At 34.5% G+C, this 13,724-nt stretch overlaps 1 protein-coding gene across 2 annotated transcripts in view; it reads left to right on the top strand.

Annotated features, from left to right (window-relative positions):
- ASXL3 (ASXL transcriptional regulator 3) overlaps positions 1 to 13,724 on the top strand; it is a 145,369-nt gene that overhangs the window by 31,651 nt on the left and 99,994 nt on the right. For both annotated transcript variants that reach the window (XM_030810604.1, XM_030810606.1), the window contains exons 3-4: positions 6,065 to 6,173; positions 7,421 to 7,529. In XM_030810604.1, the coding sequence (XP_030666464.1) occupies positions 6,065 to 6,173; positions 7,421 to 7,529 (218 nt within the window). The remainder of the gene's footprint in view (positions 1 to 6,064; positions 6,174 to 7,420; positions 7,530 to 13,724) is intronic.

Genomic DNA, 13,724 nt, shown 5'->3' with positions numbered 1-13,724 from the left:
GGCCATGAGGCATATAGATAATAGTTGTGAAAGCCCAGGCACATTATAGATGCTCAATAAATGGTAGCTATAGTAATAGATGTGTTGCTATCATTCTTCTCCCTGTCCCCTTACTATGTTATCAGTTATTTTTAATACTATCCACATGTGAGAGACTGTGGACGAGCTGTGTGCACATGCCCATGTCTTCACTTATTTTTGATACTGAGATGAAAATGAAATTAGAAATTAAAATCTTTTTAAAAATTAAAATACTACCTGAGCCAATTCTTTAAGCAAGCTGTGAAATATTAATTTCTTTCCATTTATCATTCTTTTTACATTTAGATGTTGGTTACTATGGTTAGTAGTAGTAGTATTAATAAAATAAGTCACAATTTTTGAACACTTACCACGTACCAGACACAGTTCTAAGTGCTTTATATGTTTTAACGCATTTAGTCTTCGGATTAGTTCTCTAGGACATAGTGAGTTTTATTATCCACATTTTAGAGTCGAGGGACCTGTGACCTAGAGAAGTGAAGTCCAACATGACACAGCTCCTAAATGGTCCCGACCTTGTTGAACTCAGGCTGACTGGCTCCAGAGCCCACAGTCTTCCTCGTTGTTCGCCACCACCTTCCCCAGCATAGGGATGGTAATATAGCATGTCACGACATGTGTAATTGTAGAGGAACAATTATCAGTGTCTAGGTGTATATGTGGCATGTTCTTTACTAGATGTCTATAATTAAAGATAACCATCTCACCTCCTATTTTAGTTGAGGGTCTTCGAAAATTATGATACAGATCATATATTTTGGTTTATACTTATATAGGGCTATTTCTTAATTTCCCTGTAGATCCTGTTTTAAAATAATACTAAGCAAACTTTTGTCCCTGTATTAATGTTTTGGAATTTTTGATTCCTAAAACAATAGGTCCATTTAGTGAGTGTGGCTGTATGAATCGCTATAGTCTATCTAATGATATCTTTTTAAGAGTTCTAAATTCAAATGTCTGTCTCTACTTGTTGTACAAACAGAAATACACATCGAGGTCTGGAGTTCGAAGTTCTTTCTCTAAATTTAAGAATTAAAGTGTACAACATATATTATTTGATAACTGTCTTTTGTCTTAATCGCTCCTGATAAAAAGAGTACCAATACTGCATTTTAACATTACTTTAGAGACACATTGCATATCAAAAACCACATATCCTCACACAGAAAAATCACAAAATATCTTCCTTTGAAATGTGACCCGTCTCTTATTTGATGGATTATTTCCATTTATGTTTATATTTTCTAAATCTTTCTTATTCCTCTTATGTTAGTACACAATAAAAGCTTTCACTAGTGATTGTAGAGAGACCATGAAGTCTGGGACACTGTTTCTTCACTATCAAATTTGAGGCTTAATATAGATCATTTTTTATTGGAATTATTCAGATAACTTATATAACTATACACATATATTACATACATATATATATATCATTCAGATAACATATATAAAGGACTCTAAATTTTAAGATTTTATTTTCAGTCATTTTAGAGAGTTTCTTATTGACAGTAAGATTTCCCAAGAGTAATAAGTTCATTTGGCCTTGGTTTTTCTAGGGTAGTTTGTAATCATCTAGGTTACTGAGTTGTCAATTGATGTACACTGGGTTACTATGTATGTTTAGGAGCCATCCTCATTCTTCTCCACTAGTAGGGACATGCCCATTAAATAAATAAATCTAAGGTTGCATTATTAATTTTTTAACATCTAAAAATCATTTTTGTGAAGTATATACAGAGTTTAGTCCACAAATTCTAAACAATTTTCACAAAGTGAACACAGATACTGTATCAAGAATTAAAATATTACCTGCACCCGAGACCCACCTAACTTACTCTTAAAATATATTCTTTATATTTTCTCAAAGCTAACATTTGAAATGCTTGAAAGAAGCAATTATTAATTTTTTTGAAAGAATGAGCATATAATTGTTTATATTAATAGCACTTAGCACAGTAACTAATTATGATGTTTAATAACTGCTTGAATTTGTTGAGTTTTTATGTTTTTGTTGTATAGAATTAATTTTTTTACATTCCCATATTTAGAAAATGAGGCTAAAAGAAATGTTAGCAGGAAATAGATTACATCTGAAATTATTAAGACATAACATTAATATAATAAAATAGTTTAATATTTGTATAACTTAAATATTATAAATCATTATGTTATATATAAAAGAATAGTGGCTCACAATTATATTTTCTTTGTCATGCCTGCAAATATTCTTCCAATTGCATTCCCCAGGTATTCTGTCTGGTTTTTAAAAGTATTTAATAGATAGGCCTTACATTCCTTTCACTAAGTATTCACTATTGGTAAAATTGTGTGTGTTCCATCAGCAATTTGATAACATAAAGCAATAGTTTTTCTGTATTTCACACAGCACTGGGGCTCTGTAAAGCATCTCTAGGGGTTCTTTGATGTCTAGACAGTTTAAATTATGCCTGCTCCCTTGCCTCCAGATTCCACCCCTGTTCTGCTTCAGGGGTTGTGGGAAATGAAAACAAACCAGAAGGGTCCACAGCCTTACAGTCCAGGGGGAAAAACAAACAAGTAGAATAAGCTATATATCTACCCTGGCAGGTGTATAGGAAAGGGCCCAACTGTAGGGGATTGGAGAAAGAAAAGAATTGGGGACAAATATTGTCCTGCTTATTTATTTCTAGTTATATTTATTATATAGAAATACATGAGCTTTGTGAACAAAATGAAAACATCATAGAAGTATTAGGGAAAAAAATCGAAGCCACCTTTTAGCCCAGTGCCCCAGTTTTTTCTTCCCAGCCTTCCCATAGGCAGCCAAATTTGGCTTTGGTGGGTTTCCTGTGCATTGTCCTATTTGTTGAAATGGTAAGATGAAGAATTGTGTTTTAAGTTGGAAAACTAACTTTGTTTTCTTCCTTTCTTTTTGTTTTCCTTCTATAAATCGGGATATCGTGGTTTTTCCAATTCATCTTGTTAGAAAGTAAGTAAATTTGAAATTTCAGAGACTTTTAAATTAAAACTTGGATGTTTTATTATTTCATATACACACACATATAGTTACAGGATTTCAAACTTCTAAATTCCGACTGAGGTGATGAGCTTTTGCATTAACTGTGAAGAAAATTTTATTGAATAAATTAAAAATAAGAACCATTACACAGAAGGCAATCAATTCTAAGAGTACAGACTTTTAAAGCATGTACATCTGCCTCATTTTTTATTCACAGTTAATCATTATGTTTAAGATATATATATATATGTGTATATACAATATATAGTATATATGCCAATTCTATTTTTTCTGAATATAAAAATAATAAAATTACATAAGACTTCTATTTATTTCTATTCAATAGCAATTAAGATATTTCTGCAGAAAATGTAGTCTAAATTTTCTGTAGTTTATGAAATTGATGAGGATAACAGCAATAAGGAAATGGTGTGAAATGTTTTTGAAATACAATTTCTTGTGTATATTTTACATTGGATGAATCAGTTACCTTTTAATAAGCATTTAGCTCTTTCGATGCGTATTTTTCATTGTTTTTTTTAAAAAATGGACCAGAATAACTAGTTTTTCCTCCATAAAGGAATGAAACTTGTGTGCTTAAAACTAAGTGACTAATCAGTGAGTGATTTTAGTTGTAAAATTTGCATTTGGTTGCAAATTATTTTCTAATGCAAATGTTGTATAGTTTTGAAATAAAACAAGTTTCTTTTGGAAAAGATTTATAGAAATTGCAATCGTTATTGAGACTTTGGAGATGTTGTGATTGTGAATTACATATTTTAAAATTTTTCCATAGTAAATCTTGTGTTTATTGAGTTACTAAACAGTATAATTTAATAATATATTCATGCTTAATAGAGCTTATTATTTGTAGAAAACTGGGTGCTTATCACATATGTTTGCAGCAAGCACAGCATTAAATTGCTATTTAATAGCCAATTTATCTTCTACAATTATCTTTAGCTTGCTATACCTTAGAAAGGAAATGTAAATTATAGTAATGTTACATTTGTTTAGTACTTAGTCGTTGCCTTTAAATCTGTATTATTATTTAACGTGCTGAATCTGAGTTCTTGGAATCATGTGCATTAGGGCCTTAGGAATAAAGAGAAGAAACAGCATTGTGAGGTTTTATATTAGGTGAACAATTTTATTAAGTTATATTTTTAAAATTCTACATTGTGTCATTTTTATGTATTGGATTCTATTTTACTTGTCGTGTTAACATCTTCTTGCCAAGTCCCTACGGAAAGTCTGTATTTCTGACAGTTCTACTAAATTAAAACTCCAAAAATCTGGCATAATCATTCTTAGCTTCAAATTTTCTATGCTTTTGTCTGAAGACTATAATGTAAAAATATGTATTTGCAATGTTCACTATAACATGTATTGCATAATTTATTTGGAATTTATTCATGGAAAGACATTTCTGGGGAGATGAATATATTTTACTTTATAGGTATGCCTGGGCCCACTCTAAATACGGGAAAAATCTTTTGTGAGAGAAAATAATGAAATGAGGTCTGCAAACTTGTAGGAGCTTCATGTGGAAAGATATTACCTAAACACAACATTATTTCCATGTGTACTTTAATGTTACAACTGCATTGTTCTGTGACCAAATTTATATTAAGATTCTTGTTTCCTGTCAAATTCAATGGAGTCATATTTATATGTTGGCACAGAGAAGCTGCTTCCTAAAATAATTGTCTTTGTAGGATGATAATACTTATAAATCCTTATGACTATGATGTATATATATGCTGCCTTGCTATTAAGTGTGTTCTGGCAATTCAGCAGCATATTTGACTTTTCCATTTTACTGGTGAGTTTTCATTATAAGTAAGAGATTTGATAGTCTTGATCTTTAGAAAACTTTTAATTAGGAGCACAAATTATGTTTTTATCCTCAAAATTTAAAGTTAGAATTCTGAACTTATGAATTCGAAGTTTGAAAGCTTCATATCCTAAAGGCTGTATTGTCTCAGAATGTGAATTAAATACCCATAATTCCTAAGAAGCATGTGAGTGTAGTGGGGGTAGGGCTTTTAACTAAAATTGGTTTGACCAGATATTGATATTTTGGCATATTAGGAAGTAAAATGTATATGGATGTATAATTTTAAAAGGCAATAATTGTAGCTCTAAATTTTAGCTTCTAAATATTAGTTTGCAATCAAAACACAAAATTTGTTCTAAAATCTACTCCAGGAAATATATACGTACTTTATATTTTATAAACATCATTCAAGTATATGAACTCATTCTAATAATGTTTATACATATGTACTTTGATATTTTAAATGTTAGTTTACTGCTGTTTGATTTCTTTAAAAAGTGATCTTACATTCCAATCACTTGCATGTTTACTACAGAATTCTGTTAGCTGGACAGAATTTCCCAACACATATGTCTTTGACATATCTAACTGAGAAAAGCATGTCATTGTAGAGGCTGTATCAGAGATAGAAACACATATGTACATTCTTATTTTGCCATGCGAGAAGTGCAGTCCTGTGAGTAACTTAAATACTTATAATTTCAAATCAGTTCTTCCCTGGTTTATTATTCTTTTGTTGCGTTTAAACCTATGGGATGGAGCTGCTCTTGAACTTGGTGGGTTTTTTTTTTTTGATCATTCAAGTGCAACCATCAAGTTGTCTGTAATATTTAAAAGCTAAGGCTTCATGGTGTTATTTGTAAAATAACACCACATAAGTATTTGGGCTTTGGTTTCTGTAAAATACAGTGTTGGTTACTCTATGAATAAAAGCATAATTTCAATTCAAGAGACTTTTGCCTGAAGCCTTATAAGACAGATGCATCTGATTAACTTTGGTGAAACTGGACTGGCCCTTTATTGTAATGTAGATGTTTTCAGGGTTGAGAGGGTATTTTTAAAAGGATTGCAAAGAGGTCTTTTTTTTTTTTTTGAGAGAGAGCGAGCGAGACTCAGAGAACAGTTTTGCAATAGAAGCTGTACCTCAGACTGCTTCATTTTTGCACACTTTTATTTTCTAGTGGAACCTCTCCATTAGCCTGTCTGAATGCAATGCTTCACACTAACACTCGAATAGGGGATGGAACATTCTTCAAAATCCCTGGCAAGTCAGGCCTCTATGCTCTCAAAGTAAGTTGCATTGTTCTGCATATTGTTATTACTATTATCATGCATTTTTTCAGACATGTGAAGGTAAACAAAATTAGATTTGAAGAGTAGAAGAATGACTCCTATGCCTTTTAAATGTTTACAGATGTCTTAAAAATGATTTCATATTAAGAATAAACTATGACATTTTTCTTTAAGGAAAGCATATCTGTGGTTTCACTCCATGACATATGGTAATGGAGAATAGTTGTAGCTTCCTTAAAATTCTTGATTCCTTAAAATTTATGGGGAGGAGTGTCATGGGTCATTGGCCAGGAGTTTAAGATGATCAGAGTTACCATGAACTCTTCGACTTAATGACCATCAGTTGATATACAGGCTTCACACCTGTATGCCCTTGTCTTTTATAAAAATAAGACGTTTATTCATTATGCTTGAAAACATTGAATTAAATCTAGTATTCAATTTTAAAACAAATGGTGATCTCAAGGAAGTTTTACTAATGCACATTTGTATGAGAAGAAGAGAGAAATAAAAGCTTCAGATAACTGAGTCTGAATTACTTTAGTATAATTATTTTAAAGGCATTCCCATTTTTATCTAGGGGAAATGCCACCTGAAATGCAAAATTCCAGAAGACAAAAGCTTGTAATCTACAAATGGTTGTGTAACTTGGAATAAGTAAATTCATTTTGTTATTTCTTAGAAATTAAAAAGAAGTCTCTGCTTTAATAAGTCGTGGATTATATTTAAAGTTCATTAACTACATATAAGCTTTTTTTTTTTAATGTCAAAAGTTAGACAACAAAGCAGGGATTCTTCTTTAGCTACTAAGCATCAGGCTGTGGTCTACTGTGTGTGTTTCAGAAAATAACACAGGTTAATCAGAAAGACTTGTAATTTTTCCATTGCTTTTTGTAGCAAGTTGGGTATTTAAGTAACTGATTAAAATTCTGAGTTGGTAAGCCATTTCTTTACATGAGGAAAAATGTAGAATTGAAAAAAAATGGAAACAACATATGTCAAAAGGAAACTTTTTTTGGGTATAGATTTTAGAAGTTTATCCAAAAAAAAATCAACAGTAGCAATGGGCTTTACCCAGTTTTTTTTTTTTTAACTGAAGAATGATTTTACATTAAAAAGTAAATCATTATTGAAATGTTAAGTCACAAATAACTGATCATACTGTAGGATTCTGCAAGTATTTTGAATGTTTTTAGTTGCTAATACATCTTCTCCATAAATCATCACTTTTCAAAATAATATAGAAAGAGGAGTCGTCATGCCCAGCAGATGGCACGTTGGATTTAGTCTGTGAATCTGAATTGGATGGTACAGATATGGCTGAGGCAAATGCCCATGGAGAAGAAAATGGAGGTAAGTGTGATGAATTCCAAAATATAATCCCTTGTTCTCTTAAAAGTTATATAGAATGCCAGTGATTCATTAATTGAATTTCCCACCATTATCAATACAGTTTTCTTCTAAATTTTTACCCCTGAGATTTATTATCAAGGTGTTTTGATTAAAAAATGATGAAATCTAAAAGAAATATATAGTTCTTTGCTTTTGTTGTTTTTTAACAGTACATATTTCCCTGAATAATTTTCTTAAATACTTCTTTAAGTATCAATATATTTCTCCTGCAAAGTGAGAGGGTTACTGGGGGCATCTAGTGGTTTCATTCCTATGGGAGGATTGAGAATGCTAATGTTTTATTTCTGATTTTGCTGATTTTTCCTGTAATCACAAGTAGTTTTATAACAGCTTTGTTCCTTGGTTTGTCTTTTGCAAATGAAGCTCAGTGTTATCATTCCTCACAGAAAAAAGAGGGCCAAATAAGATATTTTCTTGTTAGACACTTTTGAGAAGTGAGTGACCCTTCCAGAATTTTAAGGGGGGGGGGAGCATTTTTCACCTCTGAATTTTATCCTCTGAATTTTATACGTGAACTTATTTTTGTCTTCTTCAAGACAATTATATTGTGATTCTTTTGGTGTATGTAATTCTGCACTGCAATTTTGGCAAATCTTTGTCCCACAATAGCTGCAGTGCTCTCTTCTACTCTACCCACTGGTTCCACAAAGGGACCCAGATCATGATTTGAGAGAAAACTGTGTAATTAAAGTCTCTGTCAGTAGACTCATAGGAATCAGTAAATTACCTTTAAACAAACAAACCTTAAAGGATGTTTGCAGAAATATTGTATTTCAGTAATAACCCAAAGTCATTCATTTTATTAATGGCCATGGAGTCCCTTTGTTTGTCCTCTGCATGCTCACTGAATGCTCTCTTTAAACTTGTGTGCTGATAGACCCTGTAAGACTGATACTGCTTCCGTTCCTCTCTGATCTGTAGCAAAGGTTGTGAATTTAATATAGGAAAAACACAGTTTATTGTCCTAAGGAAATTACAAGAATGGCTGCAGACTGCTTTATGGATGTTTTACTTTTCATATGACTTGTTGTCCCTATTCCCAGGCTTTTTGAGCATCCCCCCAATTGTTGTGGTAATGGTGTGAACTCTGGCTGGTCTTTGTGATTAGAGAGGGGAAAAGGCAGAGAATCACAGTAATTTCTGGCTTTCTAAAAGGGGAGGTGAGTGGGGCATACTTTTCCCTTTTAGGAGGGTGAAGGAGAATCTTAACTGCAGTTGCTCCTAGTGTGGCGCTCTTGCCTGGGTGAGTGCTCATGTGCTCTCCCAACATATATACTGAGCTTCTTTCATGTGCCAAGTACTATTCTTGACATTGCAGTTACAGCAGTGAAAAACAAAAGCAAATCTTTCATGAAGCTTATTTTCTTTGAGAGACAGAAAATCAGCAAAATAAATATCTAAAATGTATAGGTTATTCAGTGGTGACAAGTGATATGGGGCAAAATAAATAAGGGAGTGGGGGAGTAGGGGAGAGGGTTACATTTAGGAAAGACCTGAGGAGCATGAGAGAACAGGCATTCAGGGGAGAGAACTCCAGGTAGAGGGAACAGCAGTTACAAAGGCATTGAGGCAGGAGAGTGCCTGGAATATTCCAGAGATAGGAAGAGGCTGGTGTGGCTGTGAAGCCAAAGTGAACAAGGGAGAGTATGGTAAGAAACAAAGCCAGGGAAGTTACGGGGGCCAGGTTATATAGTGCCATGATGCTGGCTTTTGTTTTGAGTGAGATATTAAGCCATTGTAGAGTTTGGAGCTAGAAAGGCAATGGTCACATGTAGGTTTTAGCAGGATCACTAACTACGAAAAAGATAGGAGAACAAGGAAAAAAGCAGGGAGACCCATTAGAAAGCTATTGTCATAATCTAGAGGAGAGGTGTTGTTGATTTGAAGGAAAGTACTAGCAGTGGATGGGATGAAAAGTGATTGGATTCTGGTAGATCCAACAGAAGCTGCTGGCAGATAAATGTGAGTGTGAGACAGAGAAAGGAGTTGGGGATAACTCCAGAGTTTGAGTATGTGAGCAAGTTGAACAATAGCATTGTCCTTAGTTTAGATGGAAGAATCTTCAAGGGAACCAGTTAAGGGGAGGGGCGTTGTTGATCAGGAGCTCAGTTCTGGACATGAGATTCTTTTTCAATATCTAGGAGGATGTGTTAAATAACTGATTTTATCTCTCTGAAAATTATGGGAAAGATCCTTGTTGGAGATACTGATTTGGAAGTGGCCAGTTTATAGATGGTAGTTAAAGACAGGAAACTGGATGACATTACCAAGGAACTGAAGGTAAATAGAAAAGAAAAAAGACCCAAAGACTGAGCTCAGGAGCACTTGAATTTTAAGAGCTTAGAGAGAGTGTAGAAAACAGTGAGACTGAAGGTAAATGGACATGGTAAGATTTTCTGTCCTGGAAACCAGATGAAGAAAGTATTTTTGAGGGTGAAGCGACTCAAATGTGTCAATGCTTTTGATAATGTGAATTCATGATGAAGATTAGGAAATTACCACTGGATTTACCTTTATGAGTGTATTGATGAATTTGGCAGTGGTAATTTTTGTGGAATGGTAAGACCATAGCCTGAATAAGGTGGGTTCAAGAGAATGGGAGGAGAGGAATTAGAGACCACAAGTGTAGACAATTCTTTCAAGGAATTTTGAGGTCAGGGGAAGGAATGGAATGGGAAAATGGCTGGAAAGGAAAGAATCAAGAGACAGTTTAAAAAAATGGGAAACAATTATTAGCAAATTATTCACTAATGGGAACATTTCAGTTGAGGAAAATTGATAATGTGGCAGGGGTGTTCTGTTGTCATGCTTTGGTTAGATGAGGGAGAATGGGACCTATTCCGCAAATGGAGAGATTGGTCTTAGCAAGAGATGTAGACAGGTGCTCTAAAGGAGGCAGTAGGAAAAGCGAGGGTGTTTCAGTAGAAGTGAAGGTAGGCAAGTACTTGTGGGAGGGGCTCATAGAAGTTTGCTTGTGTGTGTGTTATTTTTCTCAGCAAAATAGAAAAGTAGTCCATCAGTTAAGGGTGAGAATAGGGGAGGTAGTTTTGTAGACTTACGGAGAAGATATAAAATATTTGTCTGAGAGAGTCCGACAGCATTAAGGACATTCTTAAGGTTAGTCATCCTGAATTTACTAGGAGACCAACCTACATGGTTGTCCATTTTTCTCCAGTCATGTTCAGGACCACTCTACAAGCGCAGAAGATGTGTATAGTGACTGAAGCTGGGGTTTTGCCAAATGTAAATGATGAAGCAAGAGAGGAAGAAGGGAGTTAAGGGTATATGAAGTGGAGTAATGAAGGCAAATGTCCACAGAATTTAAGCTGTGATGTAGAGGTGAGTGAAGGATTGTGTGAAGAAGGAAGTCTCATTGGTGTGAAAATGTTGTTTGATTTGGTGTTCTGAAGGAAATGAGTTGGAAGTATAAGTGATGTGAGAGTGGAATGCATGGATTGAATTTAGGATACTATTATGGGATGTATTTTCAGAGCTGATAAGAAAGAAGGGGGCTAGGTTTCAGGCTATCAAGAGTGCTTAGGCCATGTGTACACTCAAGAGTTGCCTGGATGAGGTGGCATCAGTGGCTGAAATTCAGCACCCCTCCATTTGCCCAACCTGGTGCTGTGGAATGGGACTGGGTCCACCTGGAAAAAAGATTTCCTTTTCTTTTTTGCACAAAGATGTTTTAAAGGCTGGTGGTGGCCCTTGCATAAGATATGAAAGAATCATCAGCATGGATATTGAAACAGACAATTATAGTAGAACTAACATTGACAAGATGTCATATTAGCAGCTAACATATTCAAAAAATGAAGGAGAGTAACCAAGAGTTGGCAGATAAGTACAGTAGGTTGAATAGTTAGTAATATAGTCCAATGACATGAGATACAGTGCTGGAGGCATCATAGGAACCAGGGAGGGAGAATGGTTTGGAGGGAAGAGTGAGGGGAATATAGGTCACTTATTCCATTTCCAGGCCCAGTGGTACAAGAGGTATAGAAAAGAAAAAGGCTACCACCTCAGAGCATTCCAGAGGAACCAGTGTCCTGACTGGGAAGACAGCCAGATTTTGTATATTAAGACGTAAAGGGAGTTTTCAGAGAAAATATGGAGGCTGCGGGAGATTTTGATAATGACATCCTAAATTCCAGAGGAAATCTTGGGAGTTTAGTAGCTGAGAAAGGGTGACAGATAGCATGGGAGCACTCGGCCAATAGTGAAACCAAAGCAGGGATAAGCAAACTTCCCTAATGTAAAATGTGAATAGGCACTTCACCAAATAACATACCCAAACATATCCAGCTAATGTGACAAAAATTAGATTTCCTGACCTCTCCTTTGAAGTTGCATTCGGGAAATTACTTTGGGAAATCACTGAAAGAATAGTAAATAGCTTATTTCCCTGAGTATTCCTTGACTTGCTCACTTTTGCATCTTATTGCAAACCACAATTGCATCTCCATGTAAGTACCCTGTACCTCTATGTATAGCTTATTAATCTAGCCTCAGGACACATTTTCAAACCTAGATATTGAAAATGTATTGAGTACTTTGTTATTTTGTTTTATTTTTACCTCTGAGGGAACAAACTTAGGTTAAATGTCCCATCCAAATTGCAAGCCCAGGTGTGACACCAAAGGCCAGACTGTCATTACTCTGATACCTTGCCTGGAACCACAGGGAACACTTAGTAGCCAGTCATCATTGGTATGGTTTGCCTTTCCAATGTTAGTTCACATCCATTATGATCCTAAACTTAAGACTTTGACAAAGAGGAACCCTTGGCTTATCCCAATAAAATAGTGGGATACCACATGATTTCTTACAATTCAGTAATAGATTTCAGGAAACTGAACTGCTTTAGGTGATTTCCTTGCTTACTCTGTTTCTAATATATATTTGAACCAAGAGTTAGAATGGATATACTTTCCACACTTCCTACAGCTGTACAAATATACTTTGAAAATGTGATCAGAGAGAGAAGGTTGGGTATATGAGTGGATGTGTGTGTGTGAGGGAGCAAGAGAGAGGGGTGTGGGAGAGAAAAGTTGGAAAGGAAGGAGAGAGGGAGTGGGGGATGAGTACACCATCTGTTTTGCTATTTTATTCATCCATCTTTCTTATATTCATCCTTTGGGATGAAAGACTGGGGAGTATTGAGAAGAATATTAACCATCAATTTGTAACATACCCTTGATGCGTTGAAAGAGTAAGCCGCTGCTACCATAGTGTTATATCAGATTGACAACTATTTATTGACATTTGCTGTACCATTTAGGGGATAAGCAGAGAAGTATTTCAGAAGAAAGTATTTTGTAAAAACAGATAAGAAATCTTAGCAGTCCGATTCCAGTCATTAACACTTGAGTCCTTAGGCAGAGTTAAGGTAATGATTATAATACTTTAGTCCTCTTCTTGGGATCAACTGGGCAGGGCAACATTCTTTTAAAATGGGAGATGTGTTGCCAAGGTACTTTGTTATAAAGTTTTGTTGAAAATTTTTACAGTGTAGGAAAAGTGGTATATTTTTAATTGTGGAATTTACAAGACACAGGACTATGGTTATGTGTTTGACTTCTGAAGAGTTTCTCAAGTTAATAATAATTAGACTTGAGAATGTAAGCTGTTTACATTTTACAAGCTAAGCTTTAGAGATCAAAGAATGATTTAGGTGAATTACTTGATATATCTGTGTTGACAACCCATGACGATTTATGCCTGTGTAAGTATAAATCTGTGCCACCCAAATAAAATATTATAAATTTTATGGTCTATTTTAGTCAGAGATTTATGGGTATGTTTGTGTCTGAGTTGTTTTCTGAGCATAATACATTGATATATCATGAGTTTCCTAACACATATTAAGTTGACTCACAATGCGCTGCTGGTCTGCAGAACTCATACATATTTTATATGAGATGATACCATCAGTAGACAGTCTTCGCTCTCTTCATCCTCTATCTATAAATTGTTATTAACAAGAAAAATTAAGTATCTCTTTTTGTGGCCCTAATATAGTTTGTGCTTAAAATCAACAGCAACCATCCTATATATTTCTTTTTAAATGAGGAAACTAGAGACTGTACACATTTCATCCACAGAGATCAAAAAAGGTTCTGCTTGCTATTAACC

The sequence above is a fragment of the Nomascus leucogenys genome, chromosome 4, assembly GCF_006542625.1.
Source record: "Nomascus leucogenys isolate Asia chromosome 4, Asia_NLE_v1, whole genome shotgun sequence".
In the NCBI taxonomy this organism is placed as follows: Eukaryota; Metazoa; Chordata; class Mammalia; order Primates; family Hylobatidae; genus Nomascus; species Nomascus leucogenys.
The sequence above is the reverse complement of the archived record's forward strand: the minus strand, read 5'-3'. Positions and strand labels throughout refer to the sequence as shown.